The sequence below is a fragment of the Onthophagus taurus genome, chromosome 1 (assembly GCF_036711975.1).
Source record: "Onthophagus taurus isolate NC chromosome 1, IU_Otau_3.0, whole genome shotgun sequence".
NCBI lineage: Eukaryota > Metazoa > Arthropoda > Insecta > Coleoptera > Scarabaeidae > Onthophagus > Onthophagus taurus.
Window position 1 is genome coordinate 34,772,681 of NC_091966.1, and position 20,070 is coordinate 34,792,750.

The following is a 20,070-nucleotide window of genomic DNA, read 5'->3' on the forward strand; positions in this document are numbered from 1 at the left end:
CTACACGTGTGATTCTGCACTGATCAGAGAATGTACCAGTAACCTGAGAGAACTCGCTAGGGGCAATGATGTCACTCTATGGGTGGGTGGGTTCCAGCTCACAGAGACATTGAGGGCAGTGAAAAGGCGGACAAGTTGGCCAAAGAGGCAGCGAAAACGTCTTTTATTGGACCGCAACTCGGTTGTGGACTATAAAAAAGCCACTTAAGCGAAGAGTATGATAACTCCGTCGCAAAACAAAACCAAAGAAGTTTTATGCTGGTTAGTTAAGTCGCTCTCAGGAATTTTGACCGGCCATGGGCCGTTAGTTGATAAGTCATTGGAAATGAAGGAGAATCAGTTTTTATTATTTGAAAGTTTAAACGCGATTTTCTCAAAACTATATTGTGATAGCTCATATCAAAAACGACTTAACCAACCTTTCTGAAATGTTAAGACATAAAAAGAGTAGGTAATATTGTTTGTATAATAAATTTAAACTTTGTTATAAAATTAATAACATTTGTAGTACAAATTCTAAGCTTTCAAATGAAAGAAGCGGGTTTTCAAAATATCATTTAGTTTTTGAGATATAAATTTTTAAACATTTGAAGTCATTAACTCATTTTTCGGGTTAAGCAATTATTTTCAAAAAATCATAACAAATTGGTATTTAAATAAATCATTATGAAATTGTCAGCGCTTGTTAGACATATAAGCTTTCGAATGAAAGAAACGGTTTTTCAAAATATTTTTTAGTTTTTCAGATATTGATTTTTAAACATAACCCTGTTTTTTCATTTTCTTGGGAGATTTTCAAAAAATCGCAATAAATCGGGATATTAATAAATTATTATGAAATTATTAGCATATCTAATTGAAATTATAGGCTTTCTAACGAAAGAAACGATTTTTCAAAATACGTTTTAGTTCTTGAGATATTAGTTTTTGAACATAGTAAGATATTTTCTCATTTTTCCACCTTTAATAAAATCCGACAAAAAAATTAATATATAATCTTTAAGTTATTTAGTTATTTGGCTCAAAAACTTGTACTTTAATTACTTTAATTGTTTCATAAAAGGTAATTTATTAATGCTTTTATTATTTGTTATTTACGGAAATTGAAAATTTATTAATCAATCAATTAGTTGATATCTTTTTTTTTAAATTATCTTAAATAATATTGAATCTTTTTGATAAATATTTATCTTTAACGTTAATAATATCTTATCGAGATGATACCGACCTAAGGTTTGATTAGTTTCTTCTTATATTTTGCTTCTTGTTAGTGGTTTATAATAACAAACAACATGTCTGTGAGCCCTCTTTTACGTCCTTTGGGAATCATCGCATCGATTTTAGGAATGGTAAAAAATCTTACATTCACGAATATTAATTTTATATATTTATTTTAATTTTTAAATAACTTAGATACAAGGTCTAACATGGACAATTCTTGCAACAATGATTATACTGTTATATGCAGAAGCTGGGATTGCAGATAGTGTTTCTGGGCGTAATATATTCAATAATATTGCTTACGAACATTTTTTTCGTTGTAAGTAAACATCACTTTTGTAGAAATATAGTAAAACCTCGATATAACGGATCTTGTTAAAACGGCGAATATATATATATATACAGCCTGTTCTCAAATACAATTTGTATTAATGTGTGGTGTGGTCTAATAGGGACTAAGTAAGAATGTTTTTAAAAAGGCTTTTTCAAAATAGGTGGACAGCAAACAATGGTCCAATATATTGGCCTCTAAGATCACCTGACATAACTCCATTGGATTTTTACTTTTGGGGCTATGTTAAGGACGAAGCTTTTAAAAGGAAATACGCAAACTTGATCGAACTTCAGAACAGCATTACAAACGTTATAAGATACATTGATAGAAGAACAATTCTAAAAGCTACAAAACGTGTAATAAAGAAAGCCCGAAAAGGTGATGTGTTTGCACATCTAATGTGAAATTCTTCTGTTTAAATAAAATAAAATTTCATGTTATCGGGTTTCGTCTAATCGGAAAAGATAGTGAGTTCCAAACAGGACGTCGCGCCTTTATTTTACCTACATAAAAAATAAAGGCGCGCCGTTCTGTCTGGAACGCACACCAGCACCATCTTTTCCGATAGGATGGAACTCCCCTCTTCCCGCACGTCTTATTACTGCTTCTTTTTAATTTGTAATTCGCGTAAATTGCTCTAAAAAAATTCGAGAGATATAACTTTAAAAAAACTGATAATGGGAGTCGACAAATGTAATTATTTGATATATATTGGTTAAAACCGCGTTGAAATCCACCCAGTCGTTTTCGACATAAATCGCGTTTTTACGCGGAACTATACAGGGTGTCTCACCTAACTGTTTCGTTAGAACTAGTTTAGGTTCCACTATTCGTAGAGGTTTGAAATTTTGGTAATAGGGGTTAATCATCCGAAACTTTCGATCTAAAATACTTTCAAGATGGCCGCCATTTCTGGTCTACCGGAAGTAGACCACTACTTCGTTATTTTAAATGGAATGCTATAATTTTTATAACATCTTTTAATTATATGCCAATAAATAAGTTGACTTTGATAAAAGTTATTGGTAAGCATTTTTCGTTTTCGAGTTATTTTGATTTTAAGTTATTTTTGGCAAATTACACTACGAGCCCTAACAACTATACATATATTGGGACAAAATAAAATGTGTATATAATTAACAATAATTAAACAGTTTAATTTCTTTTAATAATTTTTTCAGATTAATATCATTTGATTATATAATTAACAACAATTTTATCTAATGAACAACAGAAAAAAACAAAATACATACCCTATTGCTTCTAATTAAACTAGTAAAATGTATATTTTACCTCACAACTTAATATTGGGACAATGCAAAGTAACTTCATTAAGATAAGAAAACTGTGGAAATAATGTAAAATAAAATGTTAAATTGCCGGTTTGTTCTAAAGCTTGTAACATTGTTGCTGTTGAGTAAATCTGTATTTATCAATTAAAATGGTGCGTGGTATCTGTACAGACTCAAAATTCCGTGATTAGTGATTAAAAATTATTGCCACAATACGCCAAAGACAATACGCGAAAAAGCAGACGAACTTAATATTCCTAAAAGCACAGCGTGGAAAGTAATTAAACATTATGGAGAAACTGGGCAAATTTTAGAAACAAAGGGTAAAAGTTCAGGTCGTCCAAAGTTAGTTTCTGATAGAAATAATGGAATACTTGTAAAAATCTGCAAAAAAGGACGAAGAAATATTTTAAGACAAGTTACCGCTGAATGGAATAATGAAACTGGATTAAATATATCAAGGGAGTTTTACGAGGTTTACTACAAGCAATAATTAAAAAATGTCGCTTTTAGAAAATTGTTGTTTTATAAGCAAAAGAAAAACCACTGTTAACAGAAAAACAACAGAAAGCCAGGCTCACATGGGCAAAATCTAAACTGTCTTGGTCAGCAGAAGACTTTTCCAGGATAATATTCAGCGATGAATCGAAATTTGCAATAAACATGAGGCATTTCATAAAGATTGTTTAAAACGATGTGTAAAATTTTAGGAAGAAAGTAATCATTTGGGGCTGTATGACAGCTTCAGGATAAGGATGCTTTGAATTTATTGATGGCACCGTGAACGTCGCAAAATATCAACAAATACTACAAAACAGCATACTACCAAGTATCGTGCAGTTAAATGTTGGCGAAAATTACATATTTCAGCAGGATGGATGTATTGGCCTACCAACAATCCAGATCTGAATGTAATTGAAACAGTGTGGCACAAAATGAAATAAACTTTATTATTATTATTATTAATTCAAGCAATTCCCAATATTTAGTTGTCAGGCAAAATTTACATTTTTCTACTTTAATTAGATATGTATTTTGTTTTTGTGTTGTTCATTAGATAAAATTGTTGTTAATTGTCTAATTAAATGATATTAATTTGAAAATGTATTAAAACAAAATAATCTGTTTAATTGTTGTTAATTACATATAAATTCTATAATGTCCCAATATACAGTGTATCTGAATGACTGCAACAAACTTCAAGGGGTGATTCTTTAGTGAATTTTAAGGGTACTTTGATATATGAACCATGGGCGACTTCGGCTCCCCTGAGGAGCTATTTGTACTTTCAACCTACCCTTCTAAACTACTAACGTAACCACCCCCATTCTATTTATGCCTAGATTTTTTTTATGAAGATGATAAATACATTGGAAAACGCCCCATATTTTTTTAGCCTACCGGAAAGAGAATTTAATTCTCTACAAATTATCTACAAACATTCATATATCTATTGATTGTAGTTTCCCTTATATTTTGAAATTTATCGTAATCATACATAGAATTCCAAAAACCATTTGTGTTTTTGTTAGAAGGCTATGATATTTTGACAGTTTTAACAAACAAATAAATGAAACAATGAAAACAAAAAATTAATGACAGAGAGAGATTAATGAGTGCAAATTAAAATTTTTGCATATATTAGTCCGTTATATCGAGGTTTACAATTTTAAATCATTTATTATTTAGATGATATGAAATTAGAGCCTCATTTCGCTGGAACAACAATATTCATTTTTGGACTTGCTTATTGCGTTTTTTCGTTTATATGGGCAGTTATTTCAATAATTTTATTTTGGAGTAAGAACAAAATTGAATTGACAGAATAAACGGATTATACATAAAAATATTTTATAGGTTTTTTGAAAGAAAAATACGAATATGCCAGATTAAGTTATTTCTGGGCTGTAATAGCAGCAATCATAACGTGTTTAGATGTAACTACAATAATTCTTATAGCTATTGATATGCAAAAATTAGAAAGTCATTATAATCAGGTAGCAATCATAAATAGATTAGATCTCGTAATTTCTAACATATTTTTTGGGTTTTTAAATTAGGATCCTTTAACGAAATATATGTATCGTTCCGTTGTGGGAATTGCAATGACTATAGCCGCTCGAGGTTATGTCCTTTTAATAATTAACGTTATTGTAGCGACATATTTGACAAAATTGGTTAAAACTCTTCCACGAATTCCAGTAAGTATTTTTAATTGAAGTAAATTATAAAATGTTTTTTTTTTATTTATTTTTTAGAAGCCAGTTCAAAGTAATCGACCAATAAATCGACCACTTTATTATCTATATAGTACTTATCATTACCCGTAAGTATTTGTTTTAATTCCCCAAAAGAATTAATTATTTTTAAAACATTTTAATTCAGAAATGTTATTAATACAAATGAAAATCCTCCTCCATCTCAACAAGAAAACTCAAATAATTCCAACAACCCAACTTTACAACCAATTAATAAACCTGAAATGCGTCGAATATCAAATCAAACGCAAAATTCAGAAGATAGTAATGATATAAGGAGTATGTCTGATTTTGCAATTAGTGATATTGGCCCATATATTCCACCCCCGGATTACGATGACGATGATAATCCTAAATGGGGGGAGTTAAAAAGAATGCGTAAAGCGGTGATAAAACCTCAAAGTTATAATTGAAATTACTTTGATGAATAAAATGGCGTATAAAATATATACCTAGTACACTTCTAATTTATGTGTTTATTTATTTTTAATTTTTTTTTAACGGAAATTCTAGTAATTAAATATTTTAATGATGACTCAAATTTTTATATGTTTTAAGGGTGACTCAGAAACCAATCCAACAAATGATAAAAATAAATTTCTTAGATTTTTAATTATCTGAATGGTACTTGATTTTTATCGATAAACAATTATCAATAAAAGTGCTCATCTGAGCGGTCCACATTCAGATTCAGCGACAAATTCGTGCTTGCAACTACACTTAACAATTATTAATATCAAAAAAAAATTTTAACTTTAAAATGAAGACAGTTAGTCCACATTTACGCTATTTAGGGGGTTTCGCTGCGTTTTTAGGAACGGTAAGAAATTTTTTTTTATAATATATATTTAATTATATATTTTAATTATTTTTATTTGGTTAAGTTCAAATATTTTGTTAATTTTTACTACAAAATTTATTTTGAAGAATTGGATATATTGCTATTTTGTTTCTTAATTTGATTGTAAAATTTAATTTAAGATAACACCATTTCATCGATTTTTATATTATCTAATCAGCCTATTTTTACTTTTGGGAACGAAATTAAACGTAATGTTTTAACAAAAAAGTATTTATTCGTTTTTCACGTAACATAATTTCCTCAAAAATTTGTATTTGATACCTAGAGTACCTAGACAGTCGTTTAAAAAATATAAATTATGGATATTAATCAGAGAAGCAATAAAATATTAATAATGTAATATCTAAAATATTTGTTGCGCAATTTCACGTGACAGGGTGACAATATTAGAAAGCTTTGAGATTAGGGAATTTCATCCAGTTACCCATTTTCTTCTAAAAAGTTACCACTATAGGTTAGAGTTCATGATATCACTGTCCACTTAGTTATACACCGTTCATTTTTTATGCTTCAGTAATAACATTGCTTACGACTGCTATAAAGTAATGGTGTCAATACGCGTTTCCAAAAATACGGGTTTCTTGAACTTATTTTCTTTTGATTTGGAAGATTGCCAGATAAAAAGTTCGAAAATTATTCGGTGGTACCATTTTTTTGGTCTTTCTGTCAATTGCATAGATTTTTAGCACAAACCCCATATATTTTATTGATCCATCTTTTTCTCTCCTATTGACGCGATCATTTTGTTCGAGATTATGATAATTGCTGAAAAAGTATACTGTACAAAAAGTACACCATTTCAAATCCTTTGGTCAATATATTTTGTCTTTTCTTATTGTGCCATAGACAAAAATATTGTTATCGTACCCAGATTTATCAGCACGAACCCAACAAGTCATCTTTTGATAGACTTAGCAGGCATACATTGTTTTAGGGTTGATTCACCCCCTTTCGGCTGAAGGCAATTATCTTCAATCTAAACTTGGTAGTCTTTTTAATGACAATATTTACTCTTAGAAATGCTTTCAACTATCAACTTCAACAAATTACCACAATTACAGAAAATATAATCCATTCTGCTAATTTGCTACAATCCTTTTCCTTAAAGAGACAACAACTTAGGCGCCACAATTAATTCCGTTAAGAGATATTAGAAGAAATCGCTTGTGGCAGAGGCGCTACAATCCAGTTCGTTGCAGAGACAGCAACTTAGGCACCACAATTAACTCCATTAAAGAGATAATAGCCAAGTTTATTAGCGGCCGAGGCATTACAATGTAGTTTCTAAAGAAACAGCAACTCAAGTACTAAAATTACCTAGATTAAAAAGATAATAGCCGAGGTCGCTTGTGGCAGAAGCGCTACAATCGAGTTCCTTGAAGAGAGAGTAATCGTGGTGACACAATCCATTTCGTTAATCACACAGTAGCGAGTTTCTTGCGAGCAAGGCGTTATAATTAATTCTTTTAAAAAGACAGCAATCCAGGCATGACAGGTACAAGTAATACAATTGCAACTTCCATACCGGTAAAAACATTCATGTTGGTACCAAATAATTCCATGATTTGGTTATTCGCATCACATAGCGTTTTTGACCAAATTGAAAGGGGGATTTCACCATAGGAGTAATATTCGTCATCAACTACAACAACTGGTGTATTTTGATTTCGCCTCAGACATTATTTTTGTGTACAGATACATTATCCGCAGCTATTATTCAGCTAAATTATCATTATAGCCTAGAATTTCATCAAGATAATCCTGGCTCATGTTTGGATGTGCAGAATTCGTAACAGTCCGTTAATTAAGTATATTATCTGTACTGATTAAACTGGTTATGTAAATACCTAACGGTATCTCGTTTTAGTGGTTTTCTGTTGGACGTTTGATACTGGAATTTTAAAGGCACGCCATTTTCATCTCATCTTGTAATTTCAATTCATCTTATAAGTCAATTTCATCTTCATCATTTGATCTAAACATGGAACCAGCTACACTTTGTATGATTGTCAGAAAAAAATCTATGCTATAATCAATTAATTTGTTATTCAACAATTATGAGCATCTTTGGTCCTTAGGTTCTTTATGGTCCTGTTTGGTGTCGTTTATGACATTGATATTAAACTTGTGTATCATAAATAATAATAATGTATCATAAAAATAATTTAAATTTTGGTTCTATGCAAAAACATTAACACAATCTATTACAACTCTTCAAAACTTTATCAAGTTTATGCTCTTTGTCGTGCTAGAAAGATCGCTATTTTAAGATGTATAATCTGAATTTTAAAAACGTAAGAGTACTATAACCCAAAATAGAAATTTAAAAATACTGAATTGAATGAGAAAGGTCGATCGATTTACAAAACGATTATAAAACTTTTTATTTTATATTGTTTCACATTAATTGATTTCATCTGTCACGAAAAAAATTCTACATCAAGATATACATTTTCTCGTAATACATGACTCATCTATTTTTATTTGTTTATTCCAAAAAAAAAGACGATAAGGATTAGCAAAATACTTGAAGATTGCAATAAAAGAGTTGTAATATTAATACGTTTTATATCTAAAATTAATAAATTGTTTTTAACTGTTTAGATTCAAGGATTAACATGGTGGATTTTATCGTGTTTGGTGTTATCGATTTATGTGGGTACATGGGAACCTAATCCAACTAATTATTTTAGCTTATTTACTTTATACCATTTTTTTCAAAGTAAGTAGATGAAAATTTCATGAAAAAATATATTTTTTAATTCTTAAATTTTAGGTTTCACATATCCGATAACTGAAGATTTCTACAATATTAGTATCCATGAATCCACATTGGTCGCAATATCTGCTTTTTATCTTATACTTTCACTTACATGGCTGTCATCTTCGATTTTTTTGGGAATCGGTAAGAAAATAGAAATAACAATTTTTTTAAATTACTTTTTTATATATTTTTTTAAGTATTATACCGAAACATGTATGGTAACTTTAAAATGAGTGTTTTAATTTGGGCTGTATTAGCAACTGTGACAACGGGTGTAGATATAATTATCACAATTGTCTTGTCTACCGATTTACGAACGATTGAAGATAGTGTTGTGCTTGTAAGTTTACATAAATTAATTTTTTTCAAGTCTCACTTTGTTATTTCATAGGATGATGCTACTAAATTTATATTTACAACAGTAATAGGAGTTGTAATGACAATATTCGCACGCGGATATGTTCTTTTGGTAATCAATTTTAGTGTGGCGATGTGTTTTATAAGTAATTTCCTTACAACAATGGTGGGTACCTTAATACTTAAAATGATCTTAAATAATAAAAATTGTTTAATCTAATTTTTTTCTAGCGTATGTAGCGTATGAATCAAATATTAGGGTAAAATCCGTAAGTATTTATTATTTCTATTAAATATATTTTAAATATATACTTTTTAGAATTGCAAACAATAATATTTATATTTTTTAGATCTACTTCTCATCAAGTTACTAATATAAGCTTAAAAAAAAAAATAGAAGTACAACGGGTTATTGCCAAGAACTAATTAAAAAAAGAATTATTTATTTAAATAAAATATGAATGTTTTTACACGCTTAACAAAACATTGTAACAAGTAGTAACGAAATAAATAGACATTAATATATGCTTTTATTGCTATTTCATGATTATTGTTATTGCTTTGTAGAAATTATACAGACGTAGTAAAACTGCTTATAGAGTTTATATGTTTTTTATAATACCATTTTATCGAATTTTCGAAATTTGAGCCCTTACGCATCTTTTTCACACTTACTATACTATCGGAAAAGATGGTGCTGGTGTGTGTTCTACACTGGACGTCGCGCCTTTCAATCCACTAAGCCGTTTTCGATATAACGGCATCTTACTAAACCAAAGATCGGATACTTTTATCGATCGATTGGCACGAATAGTAGTCACATCCAGAAAACCCATTCCATTCTGATAGGCTATTCTTCTCCGAAACCACTCATTCTAAGCTGATTTAGGAGAGGAAGTCACGTAAGATATATTTTACTGTTTGGTCCTCCCACTTGCAGAATCAACAAAAATGGGTATTCACAAAATCATGAAAAAGATGCTTATTTCGAACAAAGTTGTACTAAAAAGTACTCTACTGACAATTCATAGTTATATTTTACGCGTTCAAGAACTTTTTGTAGGTGATGCGTTTCATCGATTAAATATGTTATGTACAATACTTCCGGTTTAAACCTCTATAATTCAGTGATATGACCTAAATTTTGAAAATTACTTGAATGTTCGGCCATAATAATTATACAGTATGTCCCCGGATCGAGTTACAAAGAGAAAAAAAAAATTTATTACTGATTTTTCAAACTTATCTCCACATAAATAATGCGTCGAATATGTTCAAACCACTAAATCGCACGAACTTTATATTCTAACTATAGAAGTTAACAAATTATTCCCATCTTTATGCAAAAATTATACTTTTCCTTAATTAAAAATTTTTCAAGTTCAATTTACGATATGTAACCATAGAAACCATAAAAGTTACAACTTATATTAGTGAAAAATATACGGACAAATTAAATTAAAATATGGCTAATTGAATAAAATATGTCAAATGTAAATTTATGTAATGGCACACTATGTAAGTAATAAATATTATTTGTTTGTAAGTGAACAAATCCTCATTCAAACAAATGCCCTCCTACTACGGCACACATTTGAAGACGAGTTCTAAATTCTTTATAAGAATTACGAATTTCCGCCAGTGCTAGAGATTCTATCGCATTAATTATTCTTAGTTTTAATAGTTCTGCATCATCTTGTAATGGTTCACTGTAAACAATTTGTTTCAATCGTCCCCAAAAATAAAAATCCATAATTGTAAGATCAGGACTACGTGCTGGTCATCAAATAAAACCATTTTTGACGAAATTGTAAATTTAACCATTTGGCACAATGTGTAGTAAGCTTAGTAAGCTGGGCAACTGTCTTGCTGAAAGTACATTGACCCTATAAAATTTAAGGGTAATTGGATTTACATCACTTCAATAACGACAATGCTGGGAAGAAACAATGTGATTTGTTGAAAAGCTATCTGAAAAGTAGCGTCTTCCTCATTTAGTCTCTTTGTCTGCCTCTTTATGGATAATACAGAACCCGTTTCCAAAAATTTTTTCATAAGTTTGCGAGCCCCAACATGAGATATTTTTGTGTCCGGATATTTTTGCTGGAATTTTTGTATAACTTCCCCGAAAACATGTACCATAGCACAGTACTAAATAAATTCTCTCTCACCAACATAAGCTGTAACTTTTATGGTTTCTATGGTTACATATCATAAATTGAACTGGAAAAAGTTTCAATTTAGAAACAAGTAAGGAATAATTAGTTAACTTTTATAGTTAGAGTATAAAATTCATGCGATTTAGTAGTTTGAACATATCCGACGCATTATTTATGCTGAGATAAGTTTGAAAAATCAGTGTATAGCAATGTATTTTTATTTACTTAATCGTATTTGTTCTCCATCATTACCGGTGATGGTTTTTATGACCGCGTTATGATCACAGCACAACTGTATCATAGAAATATGCAAGTATGTGTATTCCATAATATTAAGTGAATTTTGAAGTTTTAGTCTATCACATAACCACACCATAAGTTACCATCCGCCAAAGCACGGCCGTATTTATAAGGAGTTCTCTTTCGGTACTGATCGGAAACGATGCAACACTTATTTATAATATCTTCTGTTTTGGATTTTCATATTAACTTACTTAAGCTCCTATAGATAGCATAAAAATCTGATTCTGCCTAGATTACGCATACATGTAAAAAACAACAAATTCCGTTGACAAAAAGTATTCTTTATTACACCATCCCTGATTATTACTTAGAATGAGTATTTCCTGTCAAGCAGTACATTAAGGTACATATATATTTTCCTCTTGTAATTGCCCCTTGAAGTCCTTCATTTGACGGTTTTGTGTCTGACAGTGCTCTTAATTCAGCTATAAAAGATCGGTGGAACATTATACTCTAATAAAGCTTCGTTAATTCTGGAGGACGTGGTTTTATCTAATGCACCTTAAACGTCTCCGACCGCTAATTTGTCTGAAAGAGATTTTGTAATGATGTAATGACGTGCGGTTGTAGGTTTACAAACTCCATTGTAATAAAAGTAATACAATCTCATCAGGTTCTAAAGTCTTGAACGTTCCTCCTCACACATAGTTTGGGTAATAATCATTCTTTCAAAATAATTATGAATCAATACTTCAAAGTTGAAGTGAAATGAAAGTACTGAAAATAGTTATTAGAAGCTACCAACATCTTGACTGCATAGGTCCTTTCTTTCCTTGCCCTACCTGCCAATATTCACTTTTATTTCGCATCTCTCTCTTATCGTCTTATTTGTTTATGAGTCTTGTAAAGAAAGTCTAAAGATCTGACTTCATTTCAACTGCTGTCAGTTTCTACTTTGTTCTGTGTGATCTTGTTGTTTCTTGAAAATGCTGAAACACTTTGCGATATTTAATGATTTTGTCGCCTGATTTTGCTGACTTCTAGCTCCAGTTTGGATTTTCGAGGCTCACTAGACATCATTAAAGTTTTGACTTTTTTTGTGGAAATGCTCTTGTTATACATTTTTGATGTTGTGCATAATTTATTGAGGAGCTTTTGGAGATCATCTTCGACCTCTGCCATATGTGGTACATCGTATGCATAACAGATTATGTTTATCTTATAGTTCCATTTGTACTTCACAGACTCTCGTTGCTTGGTTTCCTTAACTACGCTCGCCCAATCCCTATTACTTTCTATCAATGTTCTTTTTCAGTACTATTCGAGACTTTTTCTACTTTTTCATCATTATCTCTTGAGCATATTTGGCAATGAATTAACTTTTTTCATAGTCTAGTGGGTTATTGTACGAGCAATGTCTGTTTGTCCTACCTTGCCAGTTTCCGTGCAATGATTTTTTTTTATATAGCAAAGTAGTAGCCAGAAGTTATAAAAATTACACATAACAATTAAATTAATTGTTGTATTACTGGAAAAACTCTGAATCATATCTTAAAAAAAAATAATTTATTCATTTTATATTAAGTTATTTATCTTGAATGAATGCCAATCGATAAAGAATTATCTAAATTGTATATCAATATAAGACAGTTTATTTTTATATTCCATTTATTATTATATTTCCAACAAGCTTGTGTTAAAAAAAATAACATGATTGACAGCCCGTTTTTACGTCCTTTGTGTATCATTGCTGCATTTTTAGGAACGGTAATTATATTTAATAACGTTATTTTTTTTTTTAATTTCATAACAAAATTTTTTTGTAATAGTATTCATTTAGTTTTTAAAAACACATTAATGTTTCTGTGATTCATAATATTCTCACAACACAACTTCTATATAAACTTAACAACAATTTTCTTTCCATAAATCGCTAATTAATAATCTTTATTTCAATATCCTTTTTGTCCCAACTCAACAAGGTACAAGGATTAACATGGATGATTTTATCAATTTTGGTAATACTATTAGACTCTGAAATCTGGATACCAAATATTGATTCAATGAATTACTTTAATACCGCTGCTTACAACCTTTTATTTCAAAGTAGGTAAGCTTTAATCATTGACATTTTTAATAACTGTAAGTTTTTGGATTGTTTTATTAGATACTTCAAATCCTGTAGTTGATGATTTAACATATTTAATTTGTAATTTTGCTCTTTTTGCTTTCGCATGGATTTACGTGATACTCTCGTTTTTGTGGACGGTGATTTCATTGATTTTAGCTCAGAGTAAGCAAACTTATTTTAAAATTAGTTCTTATTTAATTTGATTTTTTTTAAGAATGTTATCGGAATCATTATAACAACGTAACGCTAGATAACTACGGTAATTGGGTCGTAATAACTTTCCTTGTGACAACTTTCGATTTGATTTTATCAGGTTTGCTAATAATAGATTTTGTGGTGATCCAATATTTTTCTGAACTTGTAATAAGTATAATTAACAAATTTAATTTTTATTTAAATTTTACGTTATAGGATGATGCTACTAAATTTTTATATAATACGATTGTGGGAGTTGTGATGACCATAACAGCACGTGGATACATTCTTGTAATAATCAATATAGCTGTAACGATTAGTTTGATCAGAGTTGGCGGAAAATTCAAAGTTTCAGTATTAGAGGTAAGTAGTATTTTAATACATTAATCAAGTTTATTATTGAAATTTTAAAATTTCTAGTGTTGGAAACAAAAGATACCCAGAAAATAGAAAAATAGTAGATGAAATAGATGCAAAAAGTAGATGCTTTAAAATATATAACAGTAATCTTAAAAGAGTGTAAAGATTAAATAATAATTTGTTGTTAATTTTACTTGATTGATTTTTTTACTTTTCAAGCTAAAGTTGGAATTTAGCACTGCAACTTGGATATCATCCAAAGGCAAGGCATCGAAACCACGAATACCAGAGGAGATTCGGTTATAATAATAAAGCCGAAATATGAACTAAATAGAGCAAATTCATAAATTACCCTTGAAAATATAAAGAATTCATAAACGTGGAACTGATTTGTCGTTTAAACTTACTTCTAAAAGCTTTGTTGCAAAAGTTTGTAAGCTGCTAAGGCAATATGTTATAGGATTCTCTTCTATCAATATGTCTGTTAGTCTTTCTCCAATTTCTAAACATTTATTAAATGTTTTGAGAGTTAACATAACTGGAAATGTGTTTTTGTTATTTTCATCACTGTCACTGCATTTATAATTATCATCAATTATTTATTTATATCACAGTTAGGTCGGCACCAGTGTCCAAATTATCTAATAACCACTTGAAAATTCTTCGGGTATAATATGCTTTGAATGTAGCTACAATACATTGGTCTAAAGGGTAAAGAAGAGAAGTTGTTACGAGGCAAAAATTTAATCTACACGTTTTCATTTAAGCGTTAATATAACCGTCATCGGTTTGCTGGATGACTTGGATCATAGCCAACATAACTTCATAGGTCCTTCGATTCCTTAACCCACCTCGCAATCTCTTTCTTATCGCCTTGTTTGTTTGTGGGTCTTGTAAAAAAGTCCAAAAATCAATCTGACTTCATCTCAACCGTTCTCAGTTTCTGCTTAGTTCTTTGTGATTTGCTCTGATTTTGACTTTACTTTCTACTTGCATGTAGTTGTTTTTGTCTTCCAGCTTCAGCTTGCATTTTCGAAGCTCAGTAGACATCATTAAAGTTTTGACTTTTTCTATGGAAATCCTCTTGTTATACTTTTTTTATGTTTTGCATGATTTATTGAGGACCTTTTGGAGATCATCTTCGTTCTCTGCTATATGTGGTACCTACATCGTATGCATAACAGATTATGTTTATCTTATAGTTCCATTTATACTCCACATACTCTCGTTGCTTGGTTCCCTTAACTACGCTGACCTCTTCTCTCTCCCCTTCGTCCTGACAATATTTCTAATAAATTTTTTTTTCTTTTTTTCTTACTCTTCAGTACCATTCGAGACTCTCCATTCCATTCCTTTCTCTTTTATCGCACCATTTTTCCATCATTAGTACTCTTGAGCATATTTGGCAATTAATTCACTTTTTTTCAAAATCTAATGGGTTTTATTATACATGCAATGTCTATTTGTCCTACCTTTACAGTTTCCGTGCAATGATATTTTTACATACAGGGTGTCCCGTTAAGCGTACGGAGCGGCTGTATCTCTAGAACGTTAAGGCCTAGAGGTTTGGGAAAAAAATCCTTATAAGCAAAGTGACCAAGGGAAATAGCTGGAAATTATTTTGAAGTTCGTAATTCGACCGCTAGGGGGCGTAATTGCCATTGAGAAACATAAAGTTTCCGCTATCTCAGAAACTTAGACGATGAGCTATAACTTTGACAACATCATTTAATAGCTTGGATAATACCGCATCGCTTTTGTTTTGCGATATTTCCCATATTTGTCATAATAAGGGAGAGGGAGGCCAATGCGTTTTCAAATGTTTACATTTTAATATCTCCTGGACCATTCAACTGATTTGAATATTTTTGGTCTTGTTTGAAAGAGCATTTCATGCTCTTTTAAAAGATATTTTCAGTAAGACCGCTTGGTTTAAAACAAATAAGCTAGAGGTCGTTATCTGCAGCGGTTACATATTTTTGTGATTTTTGAAGAAAAGTTAAATGGAACGATACTATTTACTTCACGGATTTTAAGGTGATTTTAAGTCACCTTAAAATTTGCTAAATTTTAGTGAAAACCGCATCTCGATATCGCCACCCGTTCTCGAATTATAGAAGAAAATGTTAAAAACTCGAGTGCCATCAATCGGATCCAGTTACCTCATCGACAAAAACAAATCACATAACCATGGTAACTGTAAACATGTCATTTACTAACGCAGAAGCGTATGATAGAGCATATGATGATTTATTTTCAATGTTTTGAATACGATGCAACTACATGGCAAAAATGTGCAATGCAATTACGACAAAGAAAAACATTTTTCTCTAGAAGTGTTTTTAAGATTGACTTAGCGATTACGGAAAACTGACAACGTGTAGCCCATTCAGAAATCTCTATGAATTCGTAAATCACATTGATGCGCAATGTGATCCCACATAATCTGGGAACTCCGAAAACAGTTGTCCACAAGATTTCTCAAGAGAATAATATCTCCACCACGTTGTTTTACATCAGGCCTTAACAGATACCGATTATGACAACAGACTGAACTATTACCATTGACTTTTAAATATGATTTGGGCAAATCCAAACCTTTTATCACAAATGCTATGGATGCATGAAGCATCTGTCCACAAGCTGATGTAAACTTGCATAATATGCATTCTTGGTTCGAGCAAAACCCACATTGCTTTCACCCCTTTATCTATTGGGTAGACTAAACGACCTGACTTTTCAAGAAAAACCAATAACCAGGGAAAATATGACAAAACACTAAATACTAGTAGAAACGTGTCCAGGGCTGAGACTTAAGCAGCGCTTTTTTTTCGTCGAAACTAGATTAAATAAATGTATCGAGGTTTATGGAAGACATTTCGCACATTAGTGAGTTATTTTTGCCAAAAATTTAAATTATTCTAAGTGTTTTGGTTTATTTTGTTTTATTATCATTGTTGATGTTTCATTGATCCGATGGCTTTTCAACACGCCTCAAAAGTAGTTTTGAAGCAGTTCTAAGCTTGGATAAAGTGTGAAGGAAGGTTCTAGATAATAAAATTTTTGTTCTCTCTTATTTGTTTCCTAAGGTAACTTGATCCGATTAAGATATACGAATTTTTAACATTTTCTTTTATAATTCGAGAATGGATGGAAATATCGAGATGCGGTTTTCACTAATATTTAGCAAATTTTATGGTGATTAACGGTCTGTGAAGTAAATAGTACCGTTCCATTTAACTTTTTTTCAAAAATCACAAAAATATGTAACCGCTGCAGATAACGCCCTTTAGCTTATTTGTTTTAAACCAAGCGGGCTTACTGAAAATATCTTTTAAAAGAGCATGAAATGCTCTTTCAAACAAGACCAAAAATATTCAAATCGGTCGAATGGTCCAGGAGATATTAAAATGTAAACATTTCAAAACGCATTGGCCTCCCCCTCCCTTATTATGAGAGATATGAGAAATATCGCAAAACAAAAGCGATGCGGTATTATCCAAGCTACTAAATGATGTTGTCAAAGTTATAGCTCATCGTCTAACTTTCTGAGATAGCGGGAATTTTATGTTTCTCTATGGCAGTTACGCCCGCTAGCGGTCGAATTACGAACTTCAAAATAATTTCCAGGTATTTCTCTTGCCCACTTTGCTTATAAGGATTTTTTTCCCAAACCTCTAGGCCTTACCGTTGTTGAGATACAGCCGCTCCGTACGCTTAACGGGACACCCTGTACATGCATTGTCCTACCTTTACAGTTTCCGTGCAATGATATTTTTGTATATACTTAGCAAAGTAATAGCCAGAAGTTATAAAAATTACACACAACAATTAAATTTTCATGAATAAATAAATATTTGTGATCAACGGCCCATAAAGTACTTGAATATGAAATTAACTGTTATATTACTGGAAAGCTCTGAATCATATCTTAAAAAAAATTAATTTATTCATTTTATTTTAAGTTATTTATCTTGAATGAATGCCAATCGATAAAAAATTATCTAAATTGTATATCAATATAAGACAGTTTATATTTTATATTCCATTTATTATATTTCCAACAAGCTTGTGTTAAAAAAATAACATGATTGACAGCCCGTTTTTACGTCCTTTGTGTATCATTGCTGCATTTTTAGGAACGGTATAGAATTTTGTATTTATTAATGTTATTTTTTTTTTAATTTCATATCAAAATTTTGTTGTAAAAACACATTAATGTTTCTGTGATTCATAATATTATCACAACACAACTTCTATATAAACTTAACAACAATTTTCTTTCAATAAATCACTAATTAATAATCTTTATTTCAATATTCTTTTTGTTCCAACTCAAGGTACAAGGATTAACATGGATGATTTTATCAATTTTGGTAATACTATTAGGCTCTGAAATCTGGATACCAAATATTGATTCCATGAATTACTTTAATACCGCTGCTTACAACCTTTTATTTCAAAGTAAGTTTTAAAAAAAATCGTTGACATTTTTAATAAATAAGTTTTTGCATTGTTTTATTAGGTACTTCAGATCCTCCAGTTGAAGATTTAACATATTTAATTTGTAATCTTGCTCTTTTTGGTTTCGCATGGGTTTACTTAATACTCTCGTTTTTGTGGACGGTGATTTCATTGATTTTAGCTCAGAGTAAGCAAACTTACTTTAAAATTAGTTTTTATTTTAAGAATGTTATCGGAATCATTATAACAACGTAACGGTAGAAAATTGCGGTATTTGGGTTATAATAACTTTCCTTGTCACAACTTTCGATTTGATTATATCATTTATGTTAATAATGGATTTTGTGGTGATCCAAAATTGTTATGAACTTGTAATAAGCATAATTAACAAATTTAATTTTTATTTAAATTTTACGTTATAGGATGATGCTGCTAAATTTTTATATAATACGATTGTGGGAGTTGTGATGACCATAATAGCACGTGGATACATTCTTGTAATAGTCAATATAACTGTAATGATTTGTTTGATCAGTGTTGGCGCAAAATTCAAAGTTTCAGTAGTAGATGTAAGTAATATTTTAATACATTAATCACATTTATTATTGAAATTTTAAAATTTCTAGACTTGGAAACAAAAGATACCCAAACATTAAAAAATTAACCATTTATTATTTTTTTATTGTATATATTTATACGTAAAAAGTAGAAAAATATTAGTAGATGCTTTAAAATATTGTATAACACTAATCTTAAAAGAGAGTAAAGATTAAATAATAATTTGTTGTTAATTTTACTTGATTGATTTTTTTATTTTTCAAGCTAAAGTTGGAATTTAGTACTGCAACTTGGATATCATCCAAAAGCAAGGCATCGAAACCACGAATATTAGAGGAGATTCGGTTATATGTAATAATAAAGCCGGAATATGAACTAAACGGAGCAAACTCATAAATTACCCTTGAAAATATAGAGAATTCATAAACTTGGAAATGATTTGTAGTTTAAACTTACTTCTAAGATCTTTGTCGCAAAAGTTTGTAAGGTGCTAAGGCAATATGTTATAGGATTCTCTTCTATCAACATGTCTGTTAGTCTTTCTCCCATTTCTAAACATTTGTTAAATGTTTTGGGAGTTAACATAGCTGGAAAGGCGTTTTTGTTATTTTCATCACTGTCACTGCATTCATAATTATCATCAATTACTAAATCTGCCAGTTCTTCTTCTGTCAGTTACATTTTTTGAATCCTCCGCTCATAGACAATTTTCCGACAACTTCTCGAAGACTCACTTCTTTATCTTTAACAAGTTTGTACTATACGTGTCTATTTTTCGACATTTACCGTGTCTCTGAGGTAAAACCTAAGATTTAGCGAATCACAAAACATTTCGGACTTTTACCATTCAGAGTTGGTAAATGTTGTAAACT

The 20,070-nt window shown here is 30.4% G+C and overlaps 5 protein-coding genes across 6 annotated transcripts in view; all 5 read left to right on the plus strand.

The window, feature by feature from the left end:
- Nucleotides 1-20,070, plus strand: part of LOC111425793 (uncharacterized) — a 38,067-nt gene that overhangs the window by 13,443 nt on the left and 4,554 nt on the right. The window lies entirely within an intron of this gene.
- LOC111425778 (uncharacterized) lies at nucleotides 1,220-5,552 on the plus strand. The gene is made up of 7 exons (XM_023060019.2): nucleotides 1,220-1,349; nucleotides 1,414-1,540; nucleotides 4,537-4,647; nucleotides 4,705-4,844; nucleotides 4,908-5,048; nucleotides 5,106-5,173; nucleotides 5,233-5,552. The coding sequence occupies exons 1-7, from the start codon at nucleotides 1,293-1,295 to the stop codon at nucleotides 5,516-5,518; spliced, it is 930 nt and encodes a 309-aa protein (XP_022915787.2). The 5' UTR covers nucleotides 1,220-1,292; the 3' UTR covers nucleotides 5,519-5,552.
- LOC111425807 (uncharacterized) lies at nucleotides 5,793-9,615 on the plus strand. Its single transcript, XM_023060066.2, has 7 exons — nucleotides 5,793-5,925; nucleotides 8,572-8,689; nucleotides 8,744-8,872; nucleotides 8,929-9,071; nucleotides 9,123-9,254; nucleotides 9,320-9,357; nucleotides 9,439-9,615. Exons 1-6 carry the CDS (start codon nucleotides 5,866-5,868, stop codon nucleotides 9,326-9,328), a joined length of 591 nt encoding a protein of 196 aa, XP_022915834.2. The 5' UTR covers nucleotides 5,793-5,865; the 3' UTR covers nucleotides 9,329-9,357; nucleotides 9,439-9,615.
- LOC139432121 (uncharacterized) lies at nucleotides 13,066-15,493 on the plus strand. Its single transcript, XM_071200471.1, has 6 exons — nucleotides 13,066-13,257; nucleotides 13,473-13,596; nucleotides 13,658-13,783; nucleotides 13,836-13,981; nucleotides 14,033-14,179; nucleotides 14,237-15,493. The coding sequence occupies exons 1-6, from the start codon at nucleotides 13,093-13,095 to the stop codon at nucleotides 14,264-14,266; spliced, it is 738 nt and encodes a 245-aa protein (XP_071056572.1). The 5' UTR covers nucleotides 13,066-13,092; the 3' UTR covers nucleotides 14,267-15,493.
- LOC139432601 (uncharacterized) lies at nucleotides 18,031-19,938 on the plus strand. The gene is made up of 6 exons (XM_071201264.1): nucleotides 18,031-18,320; nucleotides 18,517-18,640; nucleotides 18,702-18,827; nucleotides 18,866-19,011; nucleotides 19,063-19,209; nucleotides 19,267-19,938. The coding sequence occupies exons 1-6, from the start codon at nucleotides 18,264-18,266 to the stop codon at nucleotides 19,294-19,296; spliced, it is 630 nt and encodes a 209-aa protein (XP_071057365.1). The 5' UTR covers nucleotides 18,031-18,263; the 3' UTR covers nucleotides 19,297-19,938.

Coding starts and splice junctions, on each gene's coding strand:
- LOC139432121 (XM_071200471.1), top strand. CDS start 13,093: ATGCCAATCGATAAAGAATTATCTAAATTGTATATCAATATAAGACAG. Junction 13,258..13,472: donor TTGCTGCATTTTTAGGAACG/GTAATTATATTT, acceptor CAACTCAACAAG/GTACAAGGATTAACATGGAT. Junction 14,180..14,236: donor TCAAAGTTTCAGTATTAGAG/GTAAGTAGTATT, acceptor TAAAATTTCTAG/TGTTGGAAACAAAAGATACC.
- LOC111425778 (XM_023060019.2), top strand. CDS start 1,293: ATGTCTGTGAGCCCTCTTTTACGTCCTTTGGGAATCATCGCATCGATT. Junction 1,350..1,413: donor TCGCATCGATTTTAGGAATG/GTAAAAAATCTT, acceptor TAAATAACTTAG/ATACAAGGTCTAACATGGAC. Junction 5,049..5,105: donor AAACTCTTCCACGAATTCCA/GTAAGTATTTTT, acceptor TTTATTTTTTAG/AAGCCAGTTCAAAGTAATCG.
- LOC111425807 (XM_023060066.2), top strand. CDS start 5,866: ATGAAGACAGTTAGTCCACATTTACGCTATTTAGGGGGTTTCGCTGCG. Junction 5,926..8,571: donor TCGCTGCGTTTTTAGGAACG/GTAAGAAATTTT, acceptor TTAACTGTTTAG/ATTCAAGGATTAACATGGTG. Junction 8,690..8,743: donor TTTATACCATTTTTTTCAAA/GTAAGTAGATGA, acceptor CTTAAATTTTAG/GTTTCACATATCCGATAACT.
- LOC139432601 (XM_071201264.1), top strand. CDS start 18,264: ATGATTGACAGCCCGTTTTTACGTCCTTTGTGTATCATTGCTGCATTT. Junction 19,012..19,062: donor TCCAAAATTGTTATGAACTT/GTAATAAGCATA, acceptor TTTACGTTATAG/GATGATGCTGCTAAATTTTT. Junction 19,210..19,266: donor TCAAAGTTTCAGTAGTAGAT/GTAAGTAATATT, acceptor TAAAATTTCTAG/ACTTGGAAACAAAAGATACC.